This window comes from Toxotes jaculatrix, chromosome 14, assembly GCF_017976425.1.
Source record: "Toxotes jaculatrix isolate fToxJac2 chromosome 14, fToxJac2.pri, whole genome shotgun sequence".
NCBI lineage: Eukaryota > Metazoa > Chordata > Actinopteri > Toxotidae > Toxotes > Toxotes jaculatrix.
The window spans coordinates 25,585,001-25,607,789 of NC_054407.1; the positions used below are offsets into that span (position 1 = coordinate 25,585,001).

The 22,789-nt window shown below is 51.5% G+C and overlaps 2 protein-coding genes across 6 annotated transcripts in view; one reads left to right on the plus strand and one right to left on the minus strand.

Moving 5' to 3' along the window:
- mfn1a (mitofusin 1a) overlaps nucleotides 1-5,874 on the plus strand; it is an 8,989-nt gene extending 3,115 nt beyond the window's left edge. The window contains exons 5-17 of one of the 4 annotated variants that reach the window (XM_041055769.1): nucleotides 139-247; nucleotides 326-433; nucleotides 753-915; nucleotides 2,035-2,102; nucleotides 2,199-2,320; nucleotides 2,400-2,526; nucleotides 2,869-2,973; nucleotides 3,374-3,476; nucleotides 3,599-3,819; nucleotides 3,904-4,005; nucleotides 4,189-4,385; nucleotides 4,467-4,601; nucleotides 4,922-5,874. In XM_041055769.1, the coding sequence (XP_040911703.1) occupies nucleotides 139-247; nucleotides 326-433; nucleotides 753-915; nucleotides 2,035-2,102; nucleotides 2,199-2,320; nucleotides 2,400-2,526; nucleotides 2,869-2,973; nucleotides 3,374-3,476; nucleotides 3,599-3,819; nucleotides 3,904-4,005; nucleotides 4,189-4,385; nucleotides 4,467-4,601; nucleotides 4,922-4,988 (1,627 nt within the window). In that variant the 3' untranslated portion in view covers nucleotides 4,989-5,874. Of the gene's footprint in view, nucleotides 1-138; nucleotides 248-325; nucleotides 434-752; nucleotides 916-2,034; nucleotides 2,103-2,198; nucleotides 2,321-2,399; nucleotides 2,527-2,868; nucleotides 2,974-3,373; nucleotides 3,477-3,598; nucleotides 4,006-4,188; nucleotides 4,386-4,466; nucleotides 4,602-4,921 lie in introns of all 4 variants that reach the window. The other 3 variants (XM_041055770.1, XM_041055767.1, XM_041055768.1) reach the window with 3 other exon arrangements.
- Nucleotides 5,875-8,162: 2,288 nt separating this feature from the next.
- On the minus strand, nucleotides 8,163-22,553 carry pex5lb (peroxisomal biogenesis factor 5-like b). Of its 2 annotated transcripts, XM_041055771.1 has the most exons (14): nucleotides 22,316-22,553; nucleotides 17,275-17,370; nucleotides 15,390-15,504; nucleotides 14,214-14,468; nucleotides 13,742-13,862; nucleotides 13,262-13,349; nucleotides 12,846-12,944; nucleotides 11,769-11,888; nucleotides 10,551-10,694; nucleotides 10,383-10,453; nucleotides 10,050-10,253; nucleotides 9,797-9,962; nucleotides 9,546-9,703; nucleotides 8,163-9,268 (listed from the first exon to the last, which is right to left on the minus strand). In XM_041055771.1, the coding sequence occupies exons 1-14, from the start codon at nucleotides 22,328-22,330 to the stop codon at nucleotides 9,070-9,072; spliced, it is 1,851 nt and encodes a 616-aa protein (XP_040911705.1). In that variant the 5' UTR covers nucleotides 22,331-22,553; the 3' UTR covers nucleotides 8,163-9,069. The 2 variants fall into 2 exon arrangements, with proteins under 2 accessions (XP_040911705.1, XP_040911706.1); XM_041055772.1 differs by lacking the exon at nucleotides 17,275-17,370.
- Between the last annotated feature and the right edge of the window lie 236 nt (nucleotides 22,554-22,789).

Genomic DNA, 22,789 nt, shown 5'->3' on the forward strand with positions numbered 1-22,789 from the left:
ACCCGGTCTGGTTCGTACAGCACCGCTGGAATCTTGTTGTCCTGTTGTCCTTCTGGTCTCAGACACGTCTGCTCTGTAGAGAAACAGGAACAGGAAGCACTGAAATAAAACTGGTGTAATCTCTGACCTTTGACCCAGCCCCGGGACCGATGTGACTCTGGAGCTGGACAGCTGGATCGACAAGTTCTGTCTGGACGCTGACGTCTTCGTCCTGGTGGGAAACGCAGAGTCAACGCTGATGAACACGGTGAGGACACCGGGGGACGAAGGTTGTTTCTGTGTTTGGCTCAGTTCAGTTTTCACGTTTGTCGTCTTCTGTCTGCAGGAGAAACTTTTCTTCCACAAAGTCAGTGAAAGAATCTCCAAACCGAATATCTTCATCCTGCACAACCGATGGGACGCGTCAGTGACGGAGCCCGAGTACATCGAGGAGGTGTGTGTGTGTGTGTGTGAGTGTGTGAGTCTGTGTGTGTGTGCATGTGTGTGTCAGTGTGTGCGTGTGCGTGTGTGTGTGTGTGTGTGTGCGTGTGTGTGTGTGTGTGTGCGTACCAAAGCAGTTAAAAGCTGCTGCTTCACAGTCAAAGCCTCCAACAGTTCTCTATACAGAAAGCTTTTATTGTGAAGCAGCAGCAGGAAGTACTGATTGTAGTAAGGTGACATCTATCAGTCTAATATTAATCCCGTGTGTTCGTGGTCACTGGGAGGGACAAACCTCAGTTTAAGCTGCTGAGTGTGCTCCCCCTGCTGTCCAGGTGAGGAAGCAGCACCTGGACCGCTGCGTGAGTTTCCTGGCTGAGGAGCTGAGGGTGGTCGGGCTGGACGAGGCTCCAGGGAGAATCTTCTTCGTCTCAGCTAAAGAGGTCCTGAGCTCCAGGATGCAGCAAGCACAGGGCATGCCTGAGACAGGTGAGACAGGTGAGACAGGTGAGGGACAGCAGGAGGAGTCTCCTTTCATTTCATCAGACAGCAGAAAGCATCTTGATGTTAAAGCCTCAGAGATCGTTTTGACTGTGGAAGAAGCTAAAAATAAATCAAACTGAACAGATCCTGAAAACTTGAGTTTGTGTTTATCAGCTTTACTGAACATGAGACAGGTCTCAGCTGTCAAACTCCATCACAGTCAACATGTAGTCGACTTCACTCTCACTTACTGCTGTGTTTGGAAAATAAAACAGATTTCACTCTGCACCCAAATTAAGTGTTATTTATCCAGCTCCTCCCACAGTCAGAGAGCCAGAGTCTGTCCCCAGATCAGCAGACACAGCTCCCGGCTCACAGGGGGGACGCTCCTGCTGAGGGCCGGGCTGGGTGAGAGGAGGAAGAGGAGGAGGAGGAGGAGGAGGAGGAGGGAGAGGAGGAAGATAGGACAGCTGGGAATGGAGGAGAGGAGGAGAAGGACATGATACACACAGGAAGTGGACGATGTTAAAGGGACAGCATTCAGATCCCAGAACAGTTAGTGGATCCTGTCCTCAGCAGGTTACAGCTGTGATAGGAGACAGAGCACAGGAGCAAGAAGCTTCTAGAAGAAATGGATCATTGTAGACAATAAACAGCAGCAGGTGGATGGAGCCAGAGACAGAGACACCTGCAGACAGGGACAGAGACAGAGACACCTGCAGACGGGGACAGAGACACCAGAGAGAGACATTTACTCTGTTAGTGATTATCAAATCATTTACTAACAGAGATTCAGAGAAGAGAGATCTAATGTTTAATCACATCTAATTCTGGTTTATACACGAGGAGCAGACACAGTCAGTGTGAGAGGAATCATGGGAGGGACTGAGACCACACACACACACACACACACACACACACACACACACACACACACACACACACGCACACACACACACACACACACACACACACACACACGCACACACGCGCACACGCACGCACACACTTTAACAATCCATGTTTTCCACCTGAAAACAGAGTGACTGTTTACCTGAGCAGACGGTGGTCAGCTGACCGGTCAGCTGACTGTCCACCTGCAGCTGAAGCTGACTGTCCTGTCCCCTCCTGTAGGTGGCGCTCTGGCTGAAGGCTTCCACGACAGACTGAGAGAGTTCCAGAGGTTTGAGAGGACGTTTGAGGTAGAAAGCAGATTTGACCTGCCTGGTCTGTGCGGCTTCATCATGACGCTGACGTTTTGGCTGAGCTGTGACTCTGAATGACCTCTGACCCCACAGGAGTTCATCTCCCAGTCTGCAGTGAAGACTAAGTTTGAGCAGCACACGGTGAGAGCGTGGCAGATCACCGAGGCCGCCAAAGCTGTGATGGACGCCATCAACATCGCCTCTGCTGACAGAAAGTGAGGGAAACAAAATCACTCACTTTGTTTAATAATGCTGGTTTATCTGTGTCTGGCTTTGACCTTTGACCTTTGACAGAATCTGCTGCCTGGAGGAGCGGGAGGAGCAGAGGGACCGGCTGGACTTTGTCCGAGGACAGATTAACCGTCTGACCGACAACGTCAAAGAGAGGATCAAGACTCTGACTGATGATGTCGCTGCCAAGGTGACGAAGCTGCTCAGCATGGCGCGGCATTTAGCTGGAGCTGGTAGAGACCAAACACAGAGCTAAAAGACAGGGAGTCTTCAGGTGGACTCAGAGACCACTGCAGATGCAGGATCATGTTGATCTGTAGCAGCTGGATGTGGAAACAATCAGCTGTTTGAGCACAAGTTTAAAAGATGGAAAGATTAAGCGTCACACTGAGGGAAGAGAAGTGGCAGCACCCGTCAGAGACAGTGTGGCATTAAACTGAGAACACAAAGTTCACCAAAATATTCACTGAGCGTCAGAGTGCGTCCGCTCTGCTGCCGTGTGCTGATGCTGACGGGTGTTTCTGGTCGTCAGGTTGCAGCAGCTCTGTCGGATCAGATCCGGTCTCTTCCTGTTGTGGTGGAGGAGTTCAGAGCCGACTTCAGCCCGACACAGGAAACGCTGCAGCTCTACAAAACGGTGAGTCCTGCAGTGAAACCATTTTAGCCTAGCTTAGCACAAAGACTGGGAACAGGGGGAAACTGTTAGCCTGACCCCTCGGTCCTGGACACAGAAGTGAAACTCTGACTTTTCTAAATGAGACAAACTCTCCTTCACTCTGTGACCTCACTGTACCTGAACACACCTGAGCCTTATGGCGCCCGCGCACACACGCGCACACACACAATGCACAATGTTTGTGCTGTAAACTGGATTTGCAGTAAAGCAGATTAATGTGCTGTTAGTTCCTCTAAGGAAACATTTAGATTAAGGCTTGTGTGCGTGTGCGTGTGTGTGTGTGCGCGCGTGTGTCTCACATCTCAAACCAACAGAAATGATGAAGATGAGCTTCTCACTCAGTTTTTGGTTTTCTCCTCAGAAGCTGCTGCAGCACGTGGACGAGAGGATGGTGGGCTGTCTCGCTCACCGCTGCTCCCCCGGTGTCCTCAGAGACATCGCCGACGCCCGGAGACACATGATCGGTAACAGTCTGTTTGGTTAACGAGAATCCTCGGACTCGGAGTCCAGACCTCCAGGTTCTGACCGCGTGCAGGTTCAAAACAAGCCACATATGGGTTGGTTCTTTTTTCTGCTCCGTCCTCAGACAGTGTCCGTCCTCTGCTGTCTCTGTCCGTCCAGGAGCAGCTCTCTGCTCCCTCCAGCTCCTTCGAGTTGACCTATGACCTCGGCCTCGCCGCTCTCTGTGCGGATTTTCAGGAGAACATCGAGTTCCAGTTTTCTCTGGGCTGGACCGCCCTCGTCACTCGCTTCATCGGAGCCGCCAACGCCAAGCGCGCGCTGAGCGGCTCCGACTCACGGGCGCAGGTGAGCTCACGGCCGATCGACCTCAGCTCTTCAGAAGCTGAACTAAAGCGCTGGAACTTCCTGTTTCTCTGTGTCTCTCTGCAGGAGGGCTCCACCTTTAAGGATGAGATGGTGGTTTCCATAGCAACGGGTCTGGTGTCCGTCACCTCCCGAGCGTCAATGACGGTGCTGGTGATTGGTGGAGTGGTACGTCCTGCAGGGCTGATGATTGCTTCCATTATTGAATAATGTGGTGATTGTTTTTTTGATTGATGGCTCTGTGTGTCCGACACGCCTTCGTCATCATGTATGTTGGGGGGGGGGGGGGGGGGGGGGGGGGCGTGGGGGGCGTCCTCAGGTGTGTTGCTCAGGTGTGTGTTGTTGCTGCAGGTGTGGCGTTCCGTGGGCTGGCGTCTCATCGCTCTCTCTCTGTCTCTGTATGGTCTCCTCTACCTGTACGAGAAACTCACCTGGACCGACGTCAGCAGGGAGCGCGCTCTAAAGCAGCAGTTTGTGGAGCACACCGCCCGCCGCCTGAGAGCCGTCATCCCCGTCACCAGCTCCGCCTGCAGCCAGCAGGTGTACAAGTAAGACCCCGCCCCCACCTGACCCTCACAGTCACTAAGCACCTGAGATCACTCAGAAACTGTCCTGTGTTTGTGTTTGAGGGAGCTGTCGTCAACGTTCAGCCGTCTGACTGAGAGAGTCGATCTGAGCGAAGCTGAACTGGAGGGAAACATCCGACAGCTGAGCTTCAGGATCCAGAGGCTGGAGAACATCCAGAGGAGGTCCAAGGCCTTCAGGTGCGCCCCCTGCACCTGCAGCTCCACCTCTGCCACTGTCAGTGAATCATGTGATTTATCTGACTAATCCATGATCACATGTCTGAGGACATGTGATCACCCAGGCCCATCATCACCACCTGTCTGAAACCTCAGCACAGTGACTGAGGGATGTGAGAGGGCATGGAAGCTGTTAGCATTATGATCCGGCACATTTAGCTATGCTAACATCGCTGGCAGTGACTGATAAAGCTAGCTAGCTAACGCTGATGTGTGACACATTAATGCAGTCCACCGGTTTGTGACGTCAGCTGTGGACGTGTCCTCTCTGTGTTTCACAGGAACAGAGCCACAGAGCTGGAGACTCAGCTGGAGGCCTTCTCTGCTCAGTACCTGCAGGGAAACTGAACGGCGGTCTGCTGATGAGCAGCGCCCCCTGCAGATAGAAGCCGTCGTCACAGACCTGCGGTCAGTCTCAGGTCGTAGCTCAGTCCGGCAGAAACATGCAGATGTTTTCACCTCATCTGTCAAACTGAGACCAGGAAGCTGCTCGAGTGTTGTCCAGCGTCAGCTCGTGTTCACAGGCTGTTTCCTCTCAGCAGCTTCAGATCACAGTCTGTGAGGAGGATCATGTCTGCGTGCACCGACCTCCATCACCTGTTCTCTGATTCACACGATGAGCAGCGCCCCCTGCAGGTAGAACCCGTCAGAGCTGAGGATGTTACTGATGAATAAGCTACTGGTGCAATAGATGTTTTGTGTGTAATGGAGCTGAAATCAGTCCTGAATGAGAGGACGGTGTTTAGTTGTAGCAGCAGCTGTAGCTGTACCTGTCCAGGTAAAGTCTGAAACACCTGAAGGCAGAGAGGAAGCAGCAGATCTGAGCAACAGGCTCTGGTTCAGTTTGTGTGATAAAGAATAAAAGTACGAGCAGTGATGGAAGAAAGACTCAGATCCTGTGTCACAGTTACAGTGAAACTGTAATAAATGATGTTGAACTGATGCTTCAGTATGTACGGGTCATTCACTGCTTCCCAACCCAGGGCTCAGGCCCCTTCACGGGGTCACCAGATAAATGTGAGGGGTCGGCAGATGATGATGTGAAACGTCAGAAGTAACTGAACCTTCATGAATAAATGTCGAGCAGTAAAAGCTTCAGCTATCACAGTGCAAATACCTCAAAGCTGCTGTGAAGGACAAACTGTGCTCCCTGTCGGTCCTGGTCCCAGTCGGTCCCGGTCCCGGTCCCTGTCGGTCCCAGTCCCAGTCGGTCTCGGTCCCTGTCGGTTGAGTTTACAGCAGCAGGTCCGTGTCCTCGCAGAGAAACCCCAGCCTGTCTCTCCTCAGCCTGAAGCTTGATGGTTGTGAGCTCCCTGACCTGCATCAGGCCTGCTGTGATCAGATGTGCCTGCTGTGTCTGTGCGAACATCATGTGACCTGCACAGGTGATCGGCGGTCAGACCGGCTTCACTCAGCGTTCCTGTGTGATGGACGTCAGCTGGAACTTTGAAGGAACAGGAGAAAAACATGGAACGGAATCTGTGTGAGAAGCAGAATGATTAGATTTGAGCAAAGACGTGTTCAGAATGATCGAAGCAGCAGTTTGATGCTGCGTCAGACTGAACGTGTGAGACTCAGCGTGAACAGAGCAGAGACACTGAGCGTGCAGCATCTCCTGCTGCCACCAGAGGTCACCGCTGCACCTGCAGCTCCGTCAGCAGGAGGAGGAGGAGGCCGTGGACAGGTGAGCAGGTACACAGATGTGTTCAGGTGAGTCACACCTGCAGACTCAACAACTGAACTGAGAAAAACCAGGACAAACACACCACGACCTAAACCCTGATCAGGGTCTCATCAGGACTCTGAACCACACCAGCTCCTTGTCTCTGATTCAAGTGATGACAAGTTGGACAGGTTGGACACGTGGATCTGGAGTTTTTCAGGTTCCAAATCAGCTGTTTAATTTCTCCAATATCATGAGTTTACATGTGATTATTGTCTGTACAGTCGCTTACATGAGAAACATCCAGAACAGAAGAGACAGGAAGTAAAACAGGAAGTAAAACAGGATTCATTAGAAGCTGCAGAGGGAAGATTCACAATCAGCATCTTCAAAAAACCGATCATCTTATTGATCAACAAATCGTTGGTACAGCTGGTTATAAATGATAAATAAAGCAGTTATAATGTCTTTATGTGACGGTTACACAGGATAAATGGGAGGCGGTTACAGTCCTGCTGATCAAGCTACTACTTTGGAGATAACAGGACTTATATAAATATATTTTTAATATGTATATATATAAAATGTGTTATATATTCCAGTTATTGTGACTGATTAAAGAAGCGTTTTTCAGAAGCTTTATGTTCGGAATAAAAACAGAAACATCAGTTTTTATATCTGATGAAAGGAAATGAAAAATATTCACTTCATTTCTGTTCATCTCGTTTATCACCAAAGTTTTTGTTTCACACTCTTGAACTTCATTTCACCGAATTAAACTTTGTGAATCTTCCCTTTAACGCCTGAAGCTTCCTCTGCAGAAACATACGAACAGTAAAACACCATCGTGGAGCAGCAGCAGGTCAAAGGTCAAAGTTCATCACTCGTCCTCACCATGAGATTCTGTTCTGCTCTTTTTGTCGTGAGATTCATGAAAATTACAGAAACAAGACAAAGAATCAGAAAATAAATGGTGAGAATCGTTGTTAGTGTTTGAATCTGCCTGAGTCGTCTCACTCTGTCCAGTCCCTGTGTCTCTGCAGTGGACTGAACTGCCTGACCTCACAGCTGGGGCTGGACCAGCTGTTTGACTGACAGTTTCCATGCTGAGGTTAAAGGTGAGCTTCCTGTCTGATGCATTCGGCTGCTTTTCTCTCTGTTCTCTGTGTATAGTTTGATTTGTCGTCTGTTCCTGAGGAGAGACTGAGAGAGTTTTACATTCTGCAGCAGTCGGAAGTTCAGGGCCTCAGGTCTCAGGTGATCATGTGACAGGAAGTGATGAGGAAACAAGACAGGACTGAATTCAAATTCCAGAGTCTGCGTGTGAAGACAATCGTTTAAAAAATGCATGTTTTTCATCTCAATCATCATTTCATCATGTGGAGAGAGCGTCAGGTGACAGGGTGATACCTGTCAGGTGGCAGGGTGATACCTGACAGATGAGTGGTTATAATGACAATAGTAATGATAATATAATGTGGTGTCAGTCATCAGATGGTGAATGTGAAGTGCAGTTAGAATTTCATTTTTAGTCTTTCTGAGAAAACAAAGTTTCCCTTGTTTCCTCTGGGCGGGTCAGGGTGGACAGGTGAGGTCAGGGTGAACAGGTGAGGTCAGAGTGAACAGGTGAGGTCAGAGTGGACAGGTGAGGTCAGGGTGAACAGGTGAGGTCAGGGTGAACAGATGAGGTCAGAGTGGACAGGTGAGGTCAGGGTGAACAGGTGAGGTAAGGGTGGACAGGTGAGGTCAGAGTGGACAGGTGAGGTCAGGGTGAACAGGTGAGGTAAGGGTGGACAGGTGAGGTCAGGGTGAACAGATGAGGTCAGGGTGAACAGGTGAGGTCAGGGTGGACAGGTGAGGTCAGAGTGGACAGGTGAGGTCAGGGTGAACAGGTGAGGTAAGGGTGGACAGGTGAGGTCAGGGTGAACAGATGAGGTCAGGGTGAACAGATGAGGTAAGGGTGGACAGGTGAGGTCAGGGTGAACAGATGAGGTCAGGGTGAACAGGTGAGGTCAGGGTGGACAGGTGAGGTCAGGTGAGGTCAGGGTGAACAGGTGAGGTCAGGGTGGACAGGTGAGGTCAGAGTGGACAGGTGAGGTCAGGGTGAACAGATGAGGTCAGGGTGAACAGGTGAGGTCAGGGTGGACAGGTGAGGTCAGAGTGGACAGGTGAGGTCAGTGGGAAGCAGCAGGTAAACTAAATTCAAAAATCGAATCAGTGTTTGAACGCTGTGATGAGCGGCAGAGGTGTAGTTACCTGTATTATAAACGTGTCACACGCTCCGCCCACTCCGTGACAGAGTGGGTCACAGGGGACAGGAAGGAGGTGCTGAGTTTGTGAGAACAGCTCTGCCGAGCTCAGGTGGTTTAACTCTCACTCACCCTGTGATGTACGAGTGCACCGCGGGGGTGTTGGTACACTGTGACATCACTGCTGGGCGTGGCTACAGGTGCTGCTAAGTTTCTCTTTAAATAAAAACATTTTAATCTCGTCTTTAATGCACTTTACTGTTTTTCTAGAAGTGAATTTAAAAGGTCGTGGACGCCCTGAAGACACATCCTCAGTGCTGAGACGACAGTGACACAGTGCTCTTACAGGGACCTAAAGGGTTGTGCTGTTATATTGCAAAGGATTTTCCTGTCGTCTCTTTGGTTTGAAACCAGACTCCGCCCTCCTGGAGTCCGTCGTCCGAGACAACGCTCACTACGTCCTCACTCCATCTCCATTAGACACGCCTTCTGCCCGACCAGGAGACCCCGTCCTACATCAGATGTCGCCCACGTCGAACGCCCTCATCAGCAGGTCCAGGTCCCCAACGTTGGCGGCCTGGAACAGCTCGGGCCGGTCCATCATGGAGATGGCGATACGCAGGGCGGCCCAGATGTTGGCCGACATCTGCTGGTGGCTGCAGCGCTGACTCCGCCTCTGCTGGTTCAGAGCTGTCAGGAAGTTACTGACTGCCTCCCTGCAGGACCAGAACCAGAACCAGAACCAGGACCAGGTCAGAACATAAACACAACAGATCAGGTGAAAGGTCAAACTGATTTATTTGTTTAAAGATGAGTGCAGTGAGCTGTGGTCACTGTGGGCGAGACAGACTCTACTGATCCATAGTTTAGTCCCAGTTTGTGCGTCTCCTTCACCACTGCCCAAATCCTGAGACCGACAGACGTCCCTTTGGTCTCTGGGACACTGAGACAGACGTCCTTCTGTACTGACTAACAGAGTGAAAGGTGTGTTACCTGTGAGCTCCGAGGTTGATGCAGCTGATTCCCAGGTTGTATCTGGAGCGGATGAACCCCGGCTGCAGCTCCAGAGCTCTGGTGTACGCCTCCACCGCCTCCTCGCTGCGGTTTCCGTTCGCCAGCGTGGCCCCCAGACGGTTCCACAGCAGGTAGTCCTGAAGAGGGGGGACGGACAGGAAGTCAGCGCTGAGGTCACATCATGATGTCATCAGACATGGCACACAACACGTTACGTGTGTGTGTGTTACCTGTGGTCTGACGGACAGCGCTGCAGTAAAAGCCTCCACTGCTTTGTTGAAGTCGGAGCTGAGGTTGAAGAGGACGCCCAGTCCTGTCTGCAGGTCTGGATCCACACAGTCCAGATTCAGAAGAGCCGCATCCTGGAAGAGGAGCAGCACATCCTGGAGCTCAGACCTGCAGACACACACACACACACATATCTTTGAGCGACTCACTGGATAAATTCCCAGAACTGATCTGATGTCCTTCAGGTGTTCGTACCTGGCCGTTGTGGAGGGGTGGGGGTCCCTGCGTGGTGTGGCCGGGGAGCCCTGTAGCGGGCTCAGGACGAGGTGTTTGTACCGGGGGTTGTGCGTGATCCAGCGGCGCAGGGCGTCGCACGCCTCCCTCTGCATGCTGCTGTTGGTGAAGCCGACGGCGAGCGCCATGAGAGCCAGCAGGTTGTTGGGGTGGAGCTCCAGACACCTGCAGCAGGTGAGACCGTAAGCATCATCTTCCATCAACGAGTCAAAGCTTTTCCTCTGAACACTATGACCATTATATGTCCAGTGTAAACATACTGGTCATACTGGTGTCTGATGCTGGACGTCTCACCTCTGCAGGCACACGATGGCGGCCTGTTCGTTCTCATTCTCGGCCTGAGTCGTTCCCAGAACCTGCCAGGCCTGAAAAACCATGAAGAAGAGGTGAAAACCGTGCAGCTGGATCAGGTGTGGACCTGGAGAACGTGCTCGTACATAAAACAGGTTCAGTGTCCGTCACCTCAGCGTCCTGCGGATCCTGTAAGATGGCGGCCTCCAGCATCAGGACGGCTGCGTTCAGGTCTCCTTCCCGAGCCTTCTCCTGACCCTCGGCGAAGGCGCTGGACCAGTCTCTGTACGGGTTGTTGGTGTTGAAGTAGTAACCCTGCACAGAACAAACAGAGCTCAGTGTGACCACACACACACACACACACACACACACACACACACAGCTTTCTGATTTAATATGAAAACACTGAAAAATGTCCACAAAGACATCGATCCAACATCCATCTGAAAAGATGAAGAATCAAATGTTTGGGCTTAAAAAACAAATGATTAAAGTTTCTGATTAATTTCCTATCAACAAATCAATTAATCAACTAATCATTTCAGTCCTAAAGTTAATATTATGCAGATTTTACTCTGTAACCAAGCGACTTCCCTCTGATCACTGAGCAAATCAATCATTCAATGAGTCGGACTTTAATCAGCTGAACACAGAATAAACATGATCATCACTGGATCGACATGCTCCTAAAACACCAAAATGACTGACTGATCGGTCGGTCAGTCGGTCGGTCGGTCGGTCGGTCGGTTGATTGGCTGATTGATTGACGGATGGATGGACAGGGCCACTGAGGCTCAAAGTGACAGAAAAAGCAACTGGACTAATTCAAACATTGACCTGATGAGTCTGTGAAAACCACCAAAGTTCAAAGTTCAGTGAAAAGTGAAATGATTTAATCTCCGTCGGGTCTGAGGTGGAAACCTGAAGCGGAGCTTCTGGTTTTATCTCTGTGTGTTCGTCTTCTAATATTTTGGCGTTTTCTTGCAGCAAAGAACAAATGAGACTCGTCCATGAAGAAGAAACTAAAAGCTGAGGACCATCGGAGCGCGGCGCTGATCCGTGATCAGTTCTACATGTGTGAACAGATGTCAGAGCAGCTTCACCTCCGTCACCGTGGTGATGTAACACCTGAGCGGAGGAGGGATTATTGCAGGATTACCGATGCTCGGTGTTCAGGACGGAGGCGCTCAGAGCTGATCTCAGGCCAGAGGATTAAAGCTTCAGATTAATGCTGACAAACATCCATCTCAGGAATAATCTGTCATTATTAATAACTGCCCCTGGTCCGGGTGAACTGCCTCCAGTCAGGGGGGCACCGTCTGCTTCTCTGCTTCTCATGGTTTAGGTTTCCGGGTTTCAGACATGGAACCAGGGTTCGAACACACTGACCTTCTCCACAGGTGAGACGGAGGGCTGGGTCGGCCGCTGACCCTCAGACTCCTCCAGCCAGTTCCTCCGAGCGAGCTCCTCCCACTCGGCCTGCATCTTATCCCAGAACTCCGTGTCCGACTGTAACACAACAAACAAACAAACACACACTGTGACTCAGAGCTTCAGTGTGTGTCTGCACACAGTAGCTGATCCTGCTGATCCTGGACTACAGGGGTCAGAGTTCGTGGCTCAGCCTCAGCCGGTTTTAACCAGGATCTGGCTCGAACCTGTTCAGACCAGCAGGATCTGGTTTTTGCTGAGGCTGGACTTCTACTCCACAGCTGGAAGGATCCAGCTGTGGATCCACAGCATCAGTGAAAACCATCGTAAACTCACGCTGAAGAAGCTCAGCGGACGTTCAGGGTCCGACCTCCGTGTCGGATTAAAACCCCTGCGGCTAAATTCAGAAACCATCAGCAGTGATGAGGAAGAGCTTTTAACCAGCTGCTCGTCGGTCAGAGGACACGCTGTGATTGGTTCACACGAGCCTCCAATCAAATATCTGTCTGAGAAAAGCTGCACTTTAATCACTGAAGTGTTAGTTCACCTGACCGCCCCCAGGCTCAGAGCACCAACCACCAGCCTGAACAGCTGGACCGTCCTCTTCCTCACTGCCTAACTTCAGTGAACCACAGCAACATTAACTCCACCTGCTGATGAAGATCACGAGTTCTGTTTGAAAGCTTTACAAAAGCCGCTAAATGGACCTTGTAGTGGCCTGGTGTGATGATCAGATATAACGAGCAGTGTGTCGACCGGCGTGACCGGATCAGGTATGAAAACTGATCCTCGGTGTCAGGCAGTCCTCGCCGTGCTGACGGCTGATCTGAGGCCAGCGGCGTGACTCAGAGACTCCGATGACAGGAAGTGCAGTCAGGACTTCTGCTGCAGAAACATGTGATCAGCAGCACGAAGACAGGGTCAGCTAATATCTGATATAACATCTGAGTCCAAAGGACAAGGACAGTGAGAACAGAGTGTGTGTGCGCATGTGTGTGCGCGTGTGTGTGCGCGTGTGTGTGTGTGTGCACGTACCTCGACAGCAGCCTTCGCTCTGACAAACTCGTCCTCCAAAGACTCGTTTCTGGCCAACAGGGAGCGAGTCCGTCTGCGCTGTCTGGACGTCCCACAGTCCTAAACACACACACGAACACAGGTCAGCCAGCAGCCGTCAAAAACTTGTGAACAAAGTCAAAGTTTATTTAAAGTGACACTGAAACACCTGAACTAAGCAGCAGCTGTGTATCAGTGGGTAACGCTCCATTTTCCCAGGCTCCCTGAACTACACACTGTGCCCTCTGTGTGAGTCTACGTCTGAACACACCTGTGCAGAAAAATCTTTTTTTTTTTTTACAGTGAATCTAATCTACAGTGTGAAGAGTGAACAGACACTGACGCCGGAGTGGCAACCAAATGTGTTGCCATGGTAACAGTGTGAGACAGCTGCCGACCTGCGATGAAGATACGAAGTCCAGATCATCGAAGCTGTGGAAGTCGAAGGAGTTCTTCGTTAGCGGATCAGTTTTAAACTCTGCAGACCTGAAGGAGCAAAACGAAAGACCGTTACAACAACATCCTGATTCAGGGTTCATCCTCTGGAGAGCAGGAAGGAGACCAGGACACTGGACCACCAGCAGCTGGACCACATGGACCATCATTGGGTCACATTTTATTTGCTTCAGAGCTAATGGCGTTCCCATCAGCCTCTGCACTTTAGTTTGATCATTAACAAACGTCAGCTAACATGCTAACGTGCTAACATTTTCCTTCCTGAGATATTTCCCTGATTCCCGTCTCCTCCGGGCTCCGTCTCATTCTTCAGCTCTCACTGTGGTCGACTCACTCTGCTGTACATCTGCTGATTTAACACAAAACACCTGTCCCCTCACTGTCTCCTCATGTCCCCCCTCTGATGAAAGTAGTTGATTTACCACAGCAGTTCGCTGGACGAGTGATGGGACGTGCATCTCTTCTCATGTCTCCTCCTGCGTCCTCCGTCCTCCACATCCAGGTTCACCTCGTCCCATTTGTCCAGAGGAGACGACAGACTGACTGTAACCATGACAACAGGTGAACAACACGATGCTTCAGGTCTGACTCTGACACAGGCTGCTGTCCCTGAATCAGGCTCAGCTTTAAACTGAGCTCCTGTGGATCTGAACACCAACTTTGTTTTTCCTAAAACTGTCGCTCGTGTTGTTTGAAGCAGAGTCTGAGTGTCACAGGACACGGAGCTGAAACAGGAAGTTCTCATCACAGTAAAAGCTCAGATTAAAGTCAGTCCACTGCTTTTCACTCACACCTGACTGATTCAAAGCTTTTAACAAAATGAGCGACAGCAGCTGAAACAAGCGGAGCGATGACCAACGTCAGCGACCTGCTGTCACTACCTGTCTGTGTTACCTGAGTCCAGTGAGATCCTCTCAGGTGTTCTGGGACTGGCAGGCAGGTGCTCCACCTCCACCTGGATCAGTTCCGTCTCCTCAGGTCTCGCTCGGCGTCGAGGACTCCTCGAGCTGCCCTTCCTCCTCAGAGGACTCCTCCGCCGGTCCTTGTCGCTGCCGGCAACACTACTGCTGCCACTGCTACCACCATTACTACCCCCGCTGCTCTCCCCCGGCTCGCTGAGGTCCACCAGGTCCAGAGCTGTGGACAGGACTGCAGGACAGGAGGACAGAGAGTTAGTATCTGATAACAGGTCTGTAGCAGCTCATTCGTTAAATCTAACGAGTCTCTCACTGAACCTTCTCTGTCTCCTGTCCTGGGGGGGCGGGGGGCGCTCAGCTCGGTCTGTGTGACCTTCAGACGTTATCATCAGACTCTGACACCTGATTCCACCATTTGATTTTCAGTTCAGACCTGAACTGATGAAATTTCAGCTGCGCCTCCTCCTTTAGTCTCAGCTCCAGCTTTTTAATGAACACGGAGAAACAAACAGATCAGTGGACGGAGCAGACAGGAGGACAGAGGAGGACAGAGGAGGTCACCGGTGTTAATTAATGGCTGGACTACCTGCTGAGTCGGAGGTGACAGATGGGCACAGAGGAGGAAGAAGGACGGCCAAGGACAGAAAGTTAGGAGGACACAGGGAGGGGGAGGGGAATACAGAGGAGCTGTCGGGTCATTCTGGAGCACGAGGCCTGTCAACCCAACTTTAATCTGGGTTATCTCAGTGTGGGGGCTGAGGGGGCGGGGCTGAGGGGGCGGGGCAAAGGAGGAAAACACCAATCAAGCACCTGATCACTAAATGATCGTTCGTTCGTTTCCCGATTAATCGAAAATGGTGAAAAAGTTCAGGCTGACATTTCCAAAGGTTTGGATCTGTTTGTCAAACAGCTAACATCAGCATGCTAACATCAGCATGCTAACATCAGCATGCTAACGTTATGAGACTGATAAGAACGTCACCGTCAGTCCGGCTTCACGTCCTCAGCTCCTCCTTCAGCTGCCGTCAGAGGGAACTGAGGAGGATGAAGGGACGAAGAGGAGGTGGTGATAAGCAGCAGAGGATCCCTGCAGAGCTGTGGAGGACGGGGGAGACGGGGGAGGGGGAGGAGGTGATAATTAGCGGGAGACTACCTGCCGCGTTGGAGGTGAGGGGTCGGGTGCAGGGGGCGTCGCTCCGACTCTCTGACAGGAAGTCATCGATGGAGGGACTCAGCAGGGGCCGACTCTCCTGCTGCTCCCCGACCAGCTGGAGACCAAAAACACAGAGTTACACAGAGAGAATGTGACTGAGCCACGAGGCGGATTCCACCTCCGCACTTTACCCTGTGACTCACACTCAAACCAGTCATCAATAACCTGATCCATCGATCCGCAGGAAAATAATTCACATTATTTACTGTTTCATTTTTTTAAACAAACAGTGAAAGAGCTCAAACGTCTCTGGGAAGTTGTGACGGATATTTTTTCACAGTTTTTTGATATTTCAGAGGCTAAAGGATGAGACGATGAATCAGAAAATCATCATCATCATCATCAGCCCGGAAACGGCTCAGAGAGTCTGAAGCTACAGATGGTCACAGTGATGTGGATCGAGCAGCTGGATCAGCTGTGATCAGCTCTGTGGACGTTCAGACAGCTCTCACTGGATCACTGATAAAAACAGCAGGATTCTCAATGTAGTTCTGCACGTAGACGGAGGGTCTTCGTCAACAGCCAAAACTTTGAGCCCTGCGAGACCTGATCTCAGTCCAGCTGCTGTGGGTGGTTTCTGTCTGCGGATCACTGGAGCTAACTGCTCACAAAAGGCAGAGGAATGAAGGTGAGCGTGGGACGAGCACAACGATGAGCTGGTGCAGAGGTTTCTGCAGGAGTCACAAACATCAGGAGGCCTGATTTCATGTGCGAGTGAAGCCCAGAAACGTCTTCACCGAGAAGACGACGGCTCGGCTGTCCAACTTTCATTCTTAAATCCAGTCACGTACACGACTTCAGCTTTACAGGCTCTTTAAAGGTTTAATACGTCAGAGCTGCTGCTGAGGACAACAGGGACGGACCGAACACAGCCTGAAGGAGTCTGAACCGACTGATTCAGGACCGAGTCACAGCCACAGCCGTCTCCTGAGAGACGAGCGGCTGCGATAGGGTCTAAAGCCCTCCTGAATCCAAGCTGTTCCAGGACGGGGTCGACTGCACGGAGTCAGAACCGGCTCTCCTCCATCAAAGCCCGAGCCCGGGAAGGATCAAAGAATCACGAACAACATCAGCCAACGCTGACACACAAACCTGCGCCGTTCACCAGCAGCACGAGCCGCTGCCGCCGCGTCACACAGCTGCCGTGTCACACAGCTGCCGCCGCGTCACACTGCCACTTCCTGACTCCGCAGAACAGAAATCTGAGGTGGATTCTGTCTGGTACCAGACTCCTGAAACTGCTTGAAGTCCTTTGCTCGAATATCTCCCACAAAAAAGCCACTTCCAGCTGAAAGGAATTCTGGGAAACGTAGGACAAAATCCAACCTTTAATTCAGTGGTTCAGCCTGATTTAACCTGATCACAGATCAGTGTGTGTCTGCCTTTCTAATCCTAATCCACACGGCTGTGTGCGTCCACATGTCAGCTGGAATCTGCTGTTTAATCCTGAGACAGGGAAACAGCAGCTCAGCACCCAGGGACGGATCCGGTCCACCGGGCCTGGTACCTGGTCCCAGATTCAGGTCTTCACAGGACCAGGTTTTTCTTCAGACACAGAGCAGACAGAGGACAGACCGTGACCTGTCACCTGCTGTGTTATTACCTTCACATACATGTTTTCAATATTTCAGTCTTTAACCACTCGTGTCCTTTTTCCCAGCATTCAGTGCGGCGACCTGTTTCTGAGGAAGTTTCCGGTTAAACAGTTTCACTGATCATTGATGTTTCTGTTCGAGTGGAAACTGAACATTAAGCTAAAATACAAAAATTCAACAACAATCAATCTGCACAGTGCAAGATAAACAAGCGTGGTCGTCATGCCAACCTTGGTTGTCACGGTGAGGAGGGGGTTTCCTTCAGAGGATGTCTTTTTACCAGGAAGCTCCTTCAGCACCATGGCAACGACCCTTTCCCCTTTCCCCTACAACAGGCAGATCGACAGGTTCATTCATTCATTCAGGACGTTCAGGTTCACTCAGTCACCGTTTACAGAACAAACCTTACTCGGCTTTTCTTGCTGTTTTCGTACGTTAGTTAATGGTTCAGACGCGTTTCTATGGCGACGAACACCTGAAACTGATTTTAACCTGTGAGCGACGAGACGTCGCAGCTGCAGGGCCCGAAGGTTCAGATCAGATCCGTCACATGATTCATGTAACCATCGAAACCACGATCAGGTAATAACCAGGTAACAACCAGGTAACGACCAGGTTCCTTCACCTCTGCTCAAACCCTGAACATGAATATAAACATAAAGACATGATGAAGAGCAGGAGACTGAAGGACACTCACATACACACGCACGCACGCACGCACACACACACACTGAGCACTTCACAGCTGGAGCTGAACTTAAACCCGCGGCTGCAGACACCTTAGCCTAGCTTAGCATAAACACTGGAAATGAGGGGAAACTGCTAGCCAATGCTAGGCACAGCAAATGTATCCTACAAGGTTCTAGATTCAAGGAAACCATCGTGATACACAACGTTCTACATCCACCGACACACAGGTTACACAAAACCACCAGAACAGCCACATCCTTCCATCCACACCGTTATAATCCCTGTGAACTGACGGCCTCCTGTTAGGACTGTACACAGAGCCAACACACAGGTGAGACAGGTGAGGTCAGAGGTCAGACGGCTGCTGAAAGAGGAGCCGACGGACTGAAACCTGCTCGGTGCTTTATCAATAAAACATACAGACATGAACCACAACGGAGGGACGAGACCAGGACCGGGACCAGAACCAGTACTGAACCAGTCTGTGAGCTGGTCTGTCTGCACACTGCAGCTGGACCAGTATTAACATGACTTTACAGACATACAACATGTGAGTGAACTGTCTGAAGGAAGCTGAGTCTGTCTGTTTAATGCTCTCTCTCTCCGTTTCCTCTCACTCTGTCAGTGTCGGTCGTCCAGCTGTGAAGTGTGTGTGTGTGTGTGTGTGTGTGTGTGTGTGTGTGTGTGTGTGCTGTTGGTGGAGATGCTGTCAGACTAAAAATAACCTGCTGTTGTGCTGAGCAAACAGTCAGAGTCCCAGCAGAGCTGAGCTCAGTGCTGCTGCAGCCCCACACGCACACACACACACACACGCACGCACGCACAGACACACACACGCACGCACACACACACACACACACACGCACGCACACACACACACAGACACACACACACACACACACACACACAGACACACACGCACACGCACGCACACACACACACACTCACACACACACACACACACACACGCACGCACACGCACACACACACGCACACACACTTCAGACAAACTTCTGGGTCAGAGTTAGAACTGGGACCTGGATCAGGTCTGAGTCTGTAACACCACTGTACAATCAGACCCATCAGCTGCTCCCAGGTCAGTTTCAGGACGACCCCCTGTCAGTGGATCAGAGGGCCCAGCTTCAGTATCTGGATCAGGTGGTTTGTGACGGATTGTGTGTGTGTGTGTGTCAGGATGAATGTTGGTTGCGTGTCCACTCTCTGCAGACTGGCGACTGATGAGGCCTGAGATTAAAATGCTGAGGAGCTGATGGATGGAGGAGTGGTGGTCAAACTGAGCTGAGGTCAGCAGCTGCAGACACTTTATGTCTCTGATGATCCAGCAGCTCGACCGCTGATTCATCTTGTATGAGACCGTGTCCCCCTGAGGCTCTGTGCCTCGCTCCGTCTCACTGTAACTACAGTACAGGAGGACTACAGGAGCCTGCAGAGGACACTCTGCCTCTGAAACAGGAGGTGGACGGGGTCCGTGCTGCGTATGATCCGGATCCAAACCCTCTGTGAGAACAGCAGAGCGGAGCGATCCAGCAGAGGGCGCTCTCCGAGTTCACGATCAGCTCGACCTGATATAAAAACAGAGGAGAGTGTGTGCAGGAGGAGCTGGATCAGAGGCGGCCTCCTCGGCCTCGGCTTCCACAGGAAGCTGCTGTCTGCTGCCTCACCCTCACCTCTGCTCGGTCACACGTGTCCTTTTCCTGCCGAGCAGCACGCTCATCAGAAACCCACCCAAAATGTTAGATGTCCACAGGGGGGCGGATGTTCTAATGACAGGAAGTGACACGCTGAGGGGAAACATGCCCCCTGGAGACACTTCACTGTGAGGTGGAGGACGAGCGCGCGCACTGACTGATGGGAGGAGCCAACAGATGTTAGCTGACTGTGCAGCGCGACAGGAACCATTCCGTTTAATGACTGAATCAAAATGGCCGCCTTTATCCACCGATCGTTTCTGCTGAGTCACTAAAACTTCATCAGACCCTGAATGAACTGAGTCAGACTCAGCTCCTGTCCTCTGCTGAGCTACAGCCACTTTCACTGTCACAACACAACAACACAACAACAACAACAACACAACAACGACCTGGACCCACATAAGTATCAGGCTTTAGTTCAGATGCTGATCTGGTCTGGTCCTCGGGCTCCACCTGGCCCCCGTCACTGTGGAGTTCACTACACTTCACACTGTTCCATCTCTCTAAGCAGCTGAGGTGAGTTCACTGCAAACTAAGTCTCTGATCCCAGACGTCTCCTGGCCGTCCTCAGGTCCTGGACCTGGGTCGTACCTACATTAGTATTTAACTGCTTCAGTAAATCTTCTATGTTGAAGCTTATTAATCTGGCAGGTGCCCAGTGTGGTCCAGCCTGAGGCACCATAGACACGTCCTACGGGACAGAGACGGACGGGGTCGGCAGACATTTGTTTTGACAGGCCACCGGTCCCCTGGTGTGGTGGCCCACCTGGATTTGTGCAGGTAGTCCTGAAGGCCGGTCTGACCATGGTGGTGTTAGCAACGGCAGCAGGACAGCTGAGAGTGTCTCTGTCTCTGGGAGACGTCTCCTCCTCTCTGCATGTTAGCTTCACAGCAGCTGTAGCCACGGTTAGCTAACCCACTGAGACGATGATGATGAAGAATAAAAGAAGGTATAGTGCGTTTGAGACGTGCAGGAAACATCAAAGTGTGTTTGCTGTGTCTGACTCGTGCTGTTTTATCTGCAGATCAAAGTCTGCTGCTCGCCTCCGTCTCATTCCTCTGCTTCCTGCTGTGTCTCCTGAAATGTCCACTCAGCTGGATTTTACTGGACAAAATAACCGGAGCGTCAGCGTCCGTCGTCTTTACAGCATTTACCTAACACTCCGCTTTCCCATGCACCCTGAACTAAACACTCTGCTTCTGGGTGGTTTTGTTCTGATGATAAAAAAATCCAACTGATCCATTTACACACCTGCCGAGCCGGTACAGGTGACAGCTGCCGAGCCTGTACAGGTGACACCTGCCGAGCCGGTACAGGTGACACCTGCCGAGCCGGTACAGGTGACACCTGCCGCACAACGAGCGTAACACACAGTGTGGAAGCAACAAAATCTGAAGGGTCACGATCTGATCCAGGTTCAGGACCTCCCTGACAGGACCCTGTCTCTGTCTCTGACCCTGTCCCTGACTGTGTCTCTGTCTCTGACAAACAGCTGCTGAGGAAGGAGCTGATGAAATCCCAAAATGTTGTTACTTAAACACCTTTGAGTGCAGCTGTGTGGTGGGACAGTCACATGACTGATCACAGGTGAGCACACATACAGAACCAGCAGCTCTCTCACATCTCTGCCTTCATTCTGCTGCTCCTTCCACAGGAAGCTTCTATGATTCTGTCCACCCCGTTCAAATCAGTGCAGGCACCTCTGAAGCAACACCTGAGACACAGAGTGGATTCACCACAGGACTGTGCATCAGGACTGTGGACCAGGACTGTGCATCAGGACTGTGGACCAGGACTGTGGACCAGGACTGTGCATCGTCTCTCGGCTCAGTTACCTCGCTCAGTTCAAACCAGAAGTTCACCACCAGACAAATTCATACAGTGACGGCAGCGCCACAGTCAGTCAGTCAGTCAATGAGTCAGTGAGTCAGTGAGTCAATCAATGAGTGAGTCAGTGAGTCAGTGAGTGAGTCAGTGAGTCAGTGAGTGAGTCAGTGAGTCAGTGAGTGAGTCAGTGAGTCGGTCAGTGAGTCAGTCAGTGAGTCAGTCAGTGAGTCAGTCAGTGAGTGAGTCGGTCAGTGAGTCGGTCAGTGAGTCAGTCAGTGAGTCAGTCAGTGAGTCAGTGAGTCAGTGAGTGAGTGAGTCGGTCAGTGAGTCAGTCAGTGAGTCAGTCAGTGAGTCAGTCAGTGAGTGAGTCGGTCAGTGAGTCGGTCAGTGAGTCAGTCAGTGAGTCAGTCAGTGAGTCAGTGAGTCAGTGAGTCGGTCAGTGAGTCAGTCAGTGAGTCAGTGAGTCAGTGAGTCGGTCAGTGAGTCAGTCAGTCAGTGAGTGAGTGAGTCGGTCAGTGAGTCGGTCAGTGAGTCGGTCAGTGAGTCAGTCAGTGAGTGAGTGAGTCGGTCAGTGAGTCGGTCAGTGAGTCGGTCAGTGAGTCCTGGAAACGTCTGGTGATGTTCATGGAGCTTTCCTCCTTCATCGCTCACTGACTGGTGGTTACAGGCGAAACCCTTCAAATCTGCTGCTCCTCTTCGTCCTGTCATCAGACGCTGAATTTCTTTGGACCGAGCTTTTTAATCATGATCAACATTTTTTACAAACAATTCATCAAAGAATCGTCAGGATCCAGGAGAGGATCAGGGACAAGGTGAGGGACAGGGACAGAGTCAGGGACAGAGTCAGGATCAGGGACACAGGATCAGGGACAGAGTCAGGGTGATGGACAGGGCTAGGATCAGGGACAGGGTCCGGGTCCCTGCAGCAGGACTTTGGAGCCGCTCGCACTCACATACACGTCATACTTTAAATAAAAACATTTCTCATACAGAGCTGATGTCCTGTTCACGTGACATGTGGACACGAAGGTGGAAGCTCACCTGGACCTGGTACATGTCCCTGAGTCGGTCCGCTGCAGCTGCTCTCCGGTCAGTCCTCCGCCGTTCAGCGGAACGCAGGGGAAGCTGCGGGCGTCAGGAGTCCACCCCAAACCGGCTCTGCGGCAACGAACCGCTCGGTGTGTCTGGAGCCTCTCGGCTCTGAAACCTCTGCAGAACAGCGCCGACAGTCCGGTCCGCTCTGGATCCCGGTCCGCTCTGGATCCCGGTCCGCTCTCTCTGTCCGGGCTGTCCGACGCCGAGACACACGAACACCGCGGGGTCTGGTTTTCATCTCGCCCCGTTCCGGTGGAGGGCGGGGGAAAAACAAACCGAGCAGAGCCGAGCCATCCCGAGTGGCTCCGACGTCAAACTGCCCAGGCTACACACGGTGACTTCCTGTCTGGGTTTTCAGAATAAAAGCGTTGACGTAGAGCCCCGCGTTAAGTCGTTCGCCTGGGTACAAAAATGTGAAGT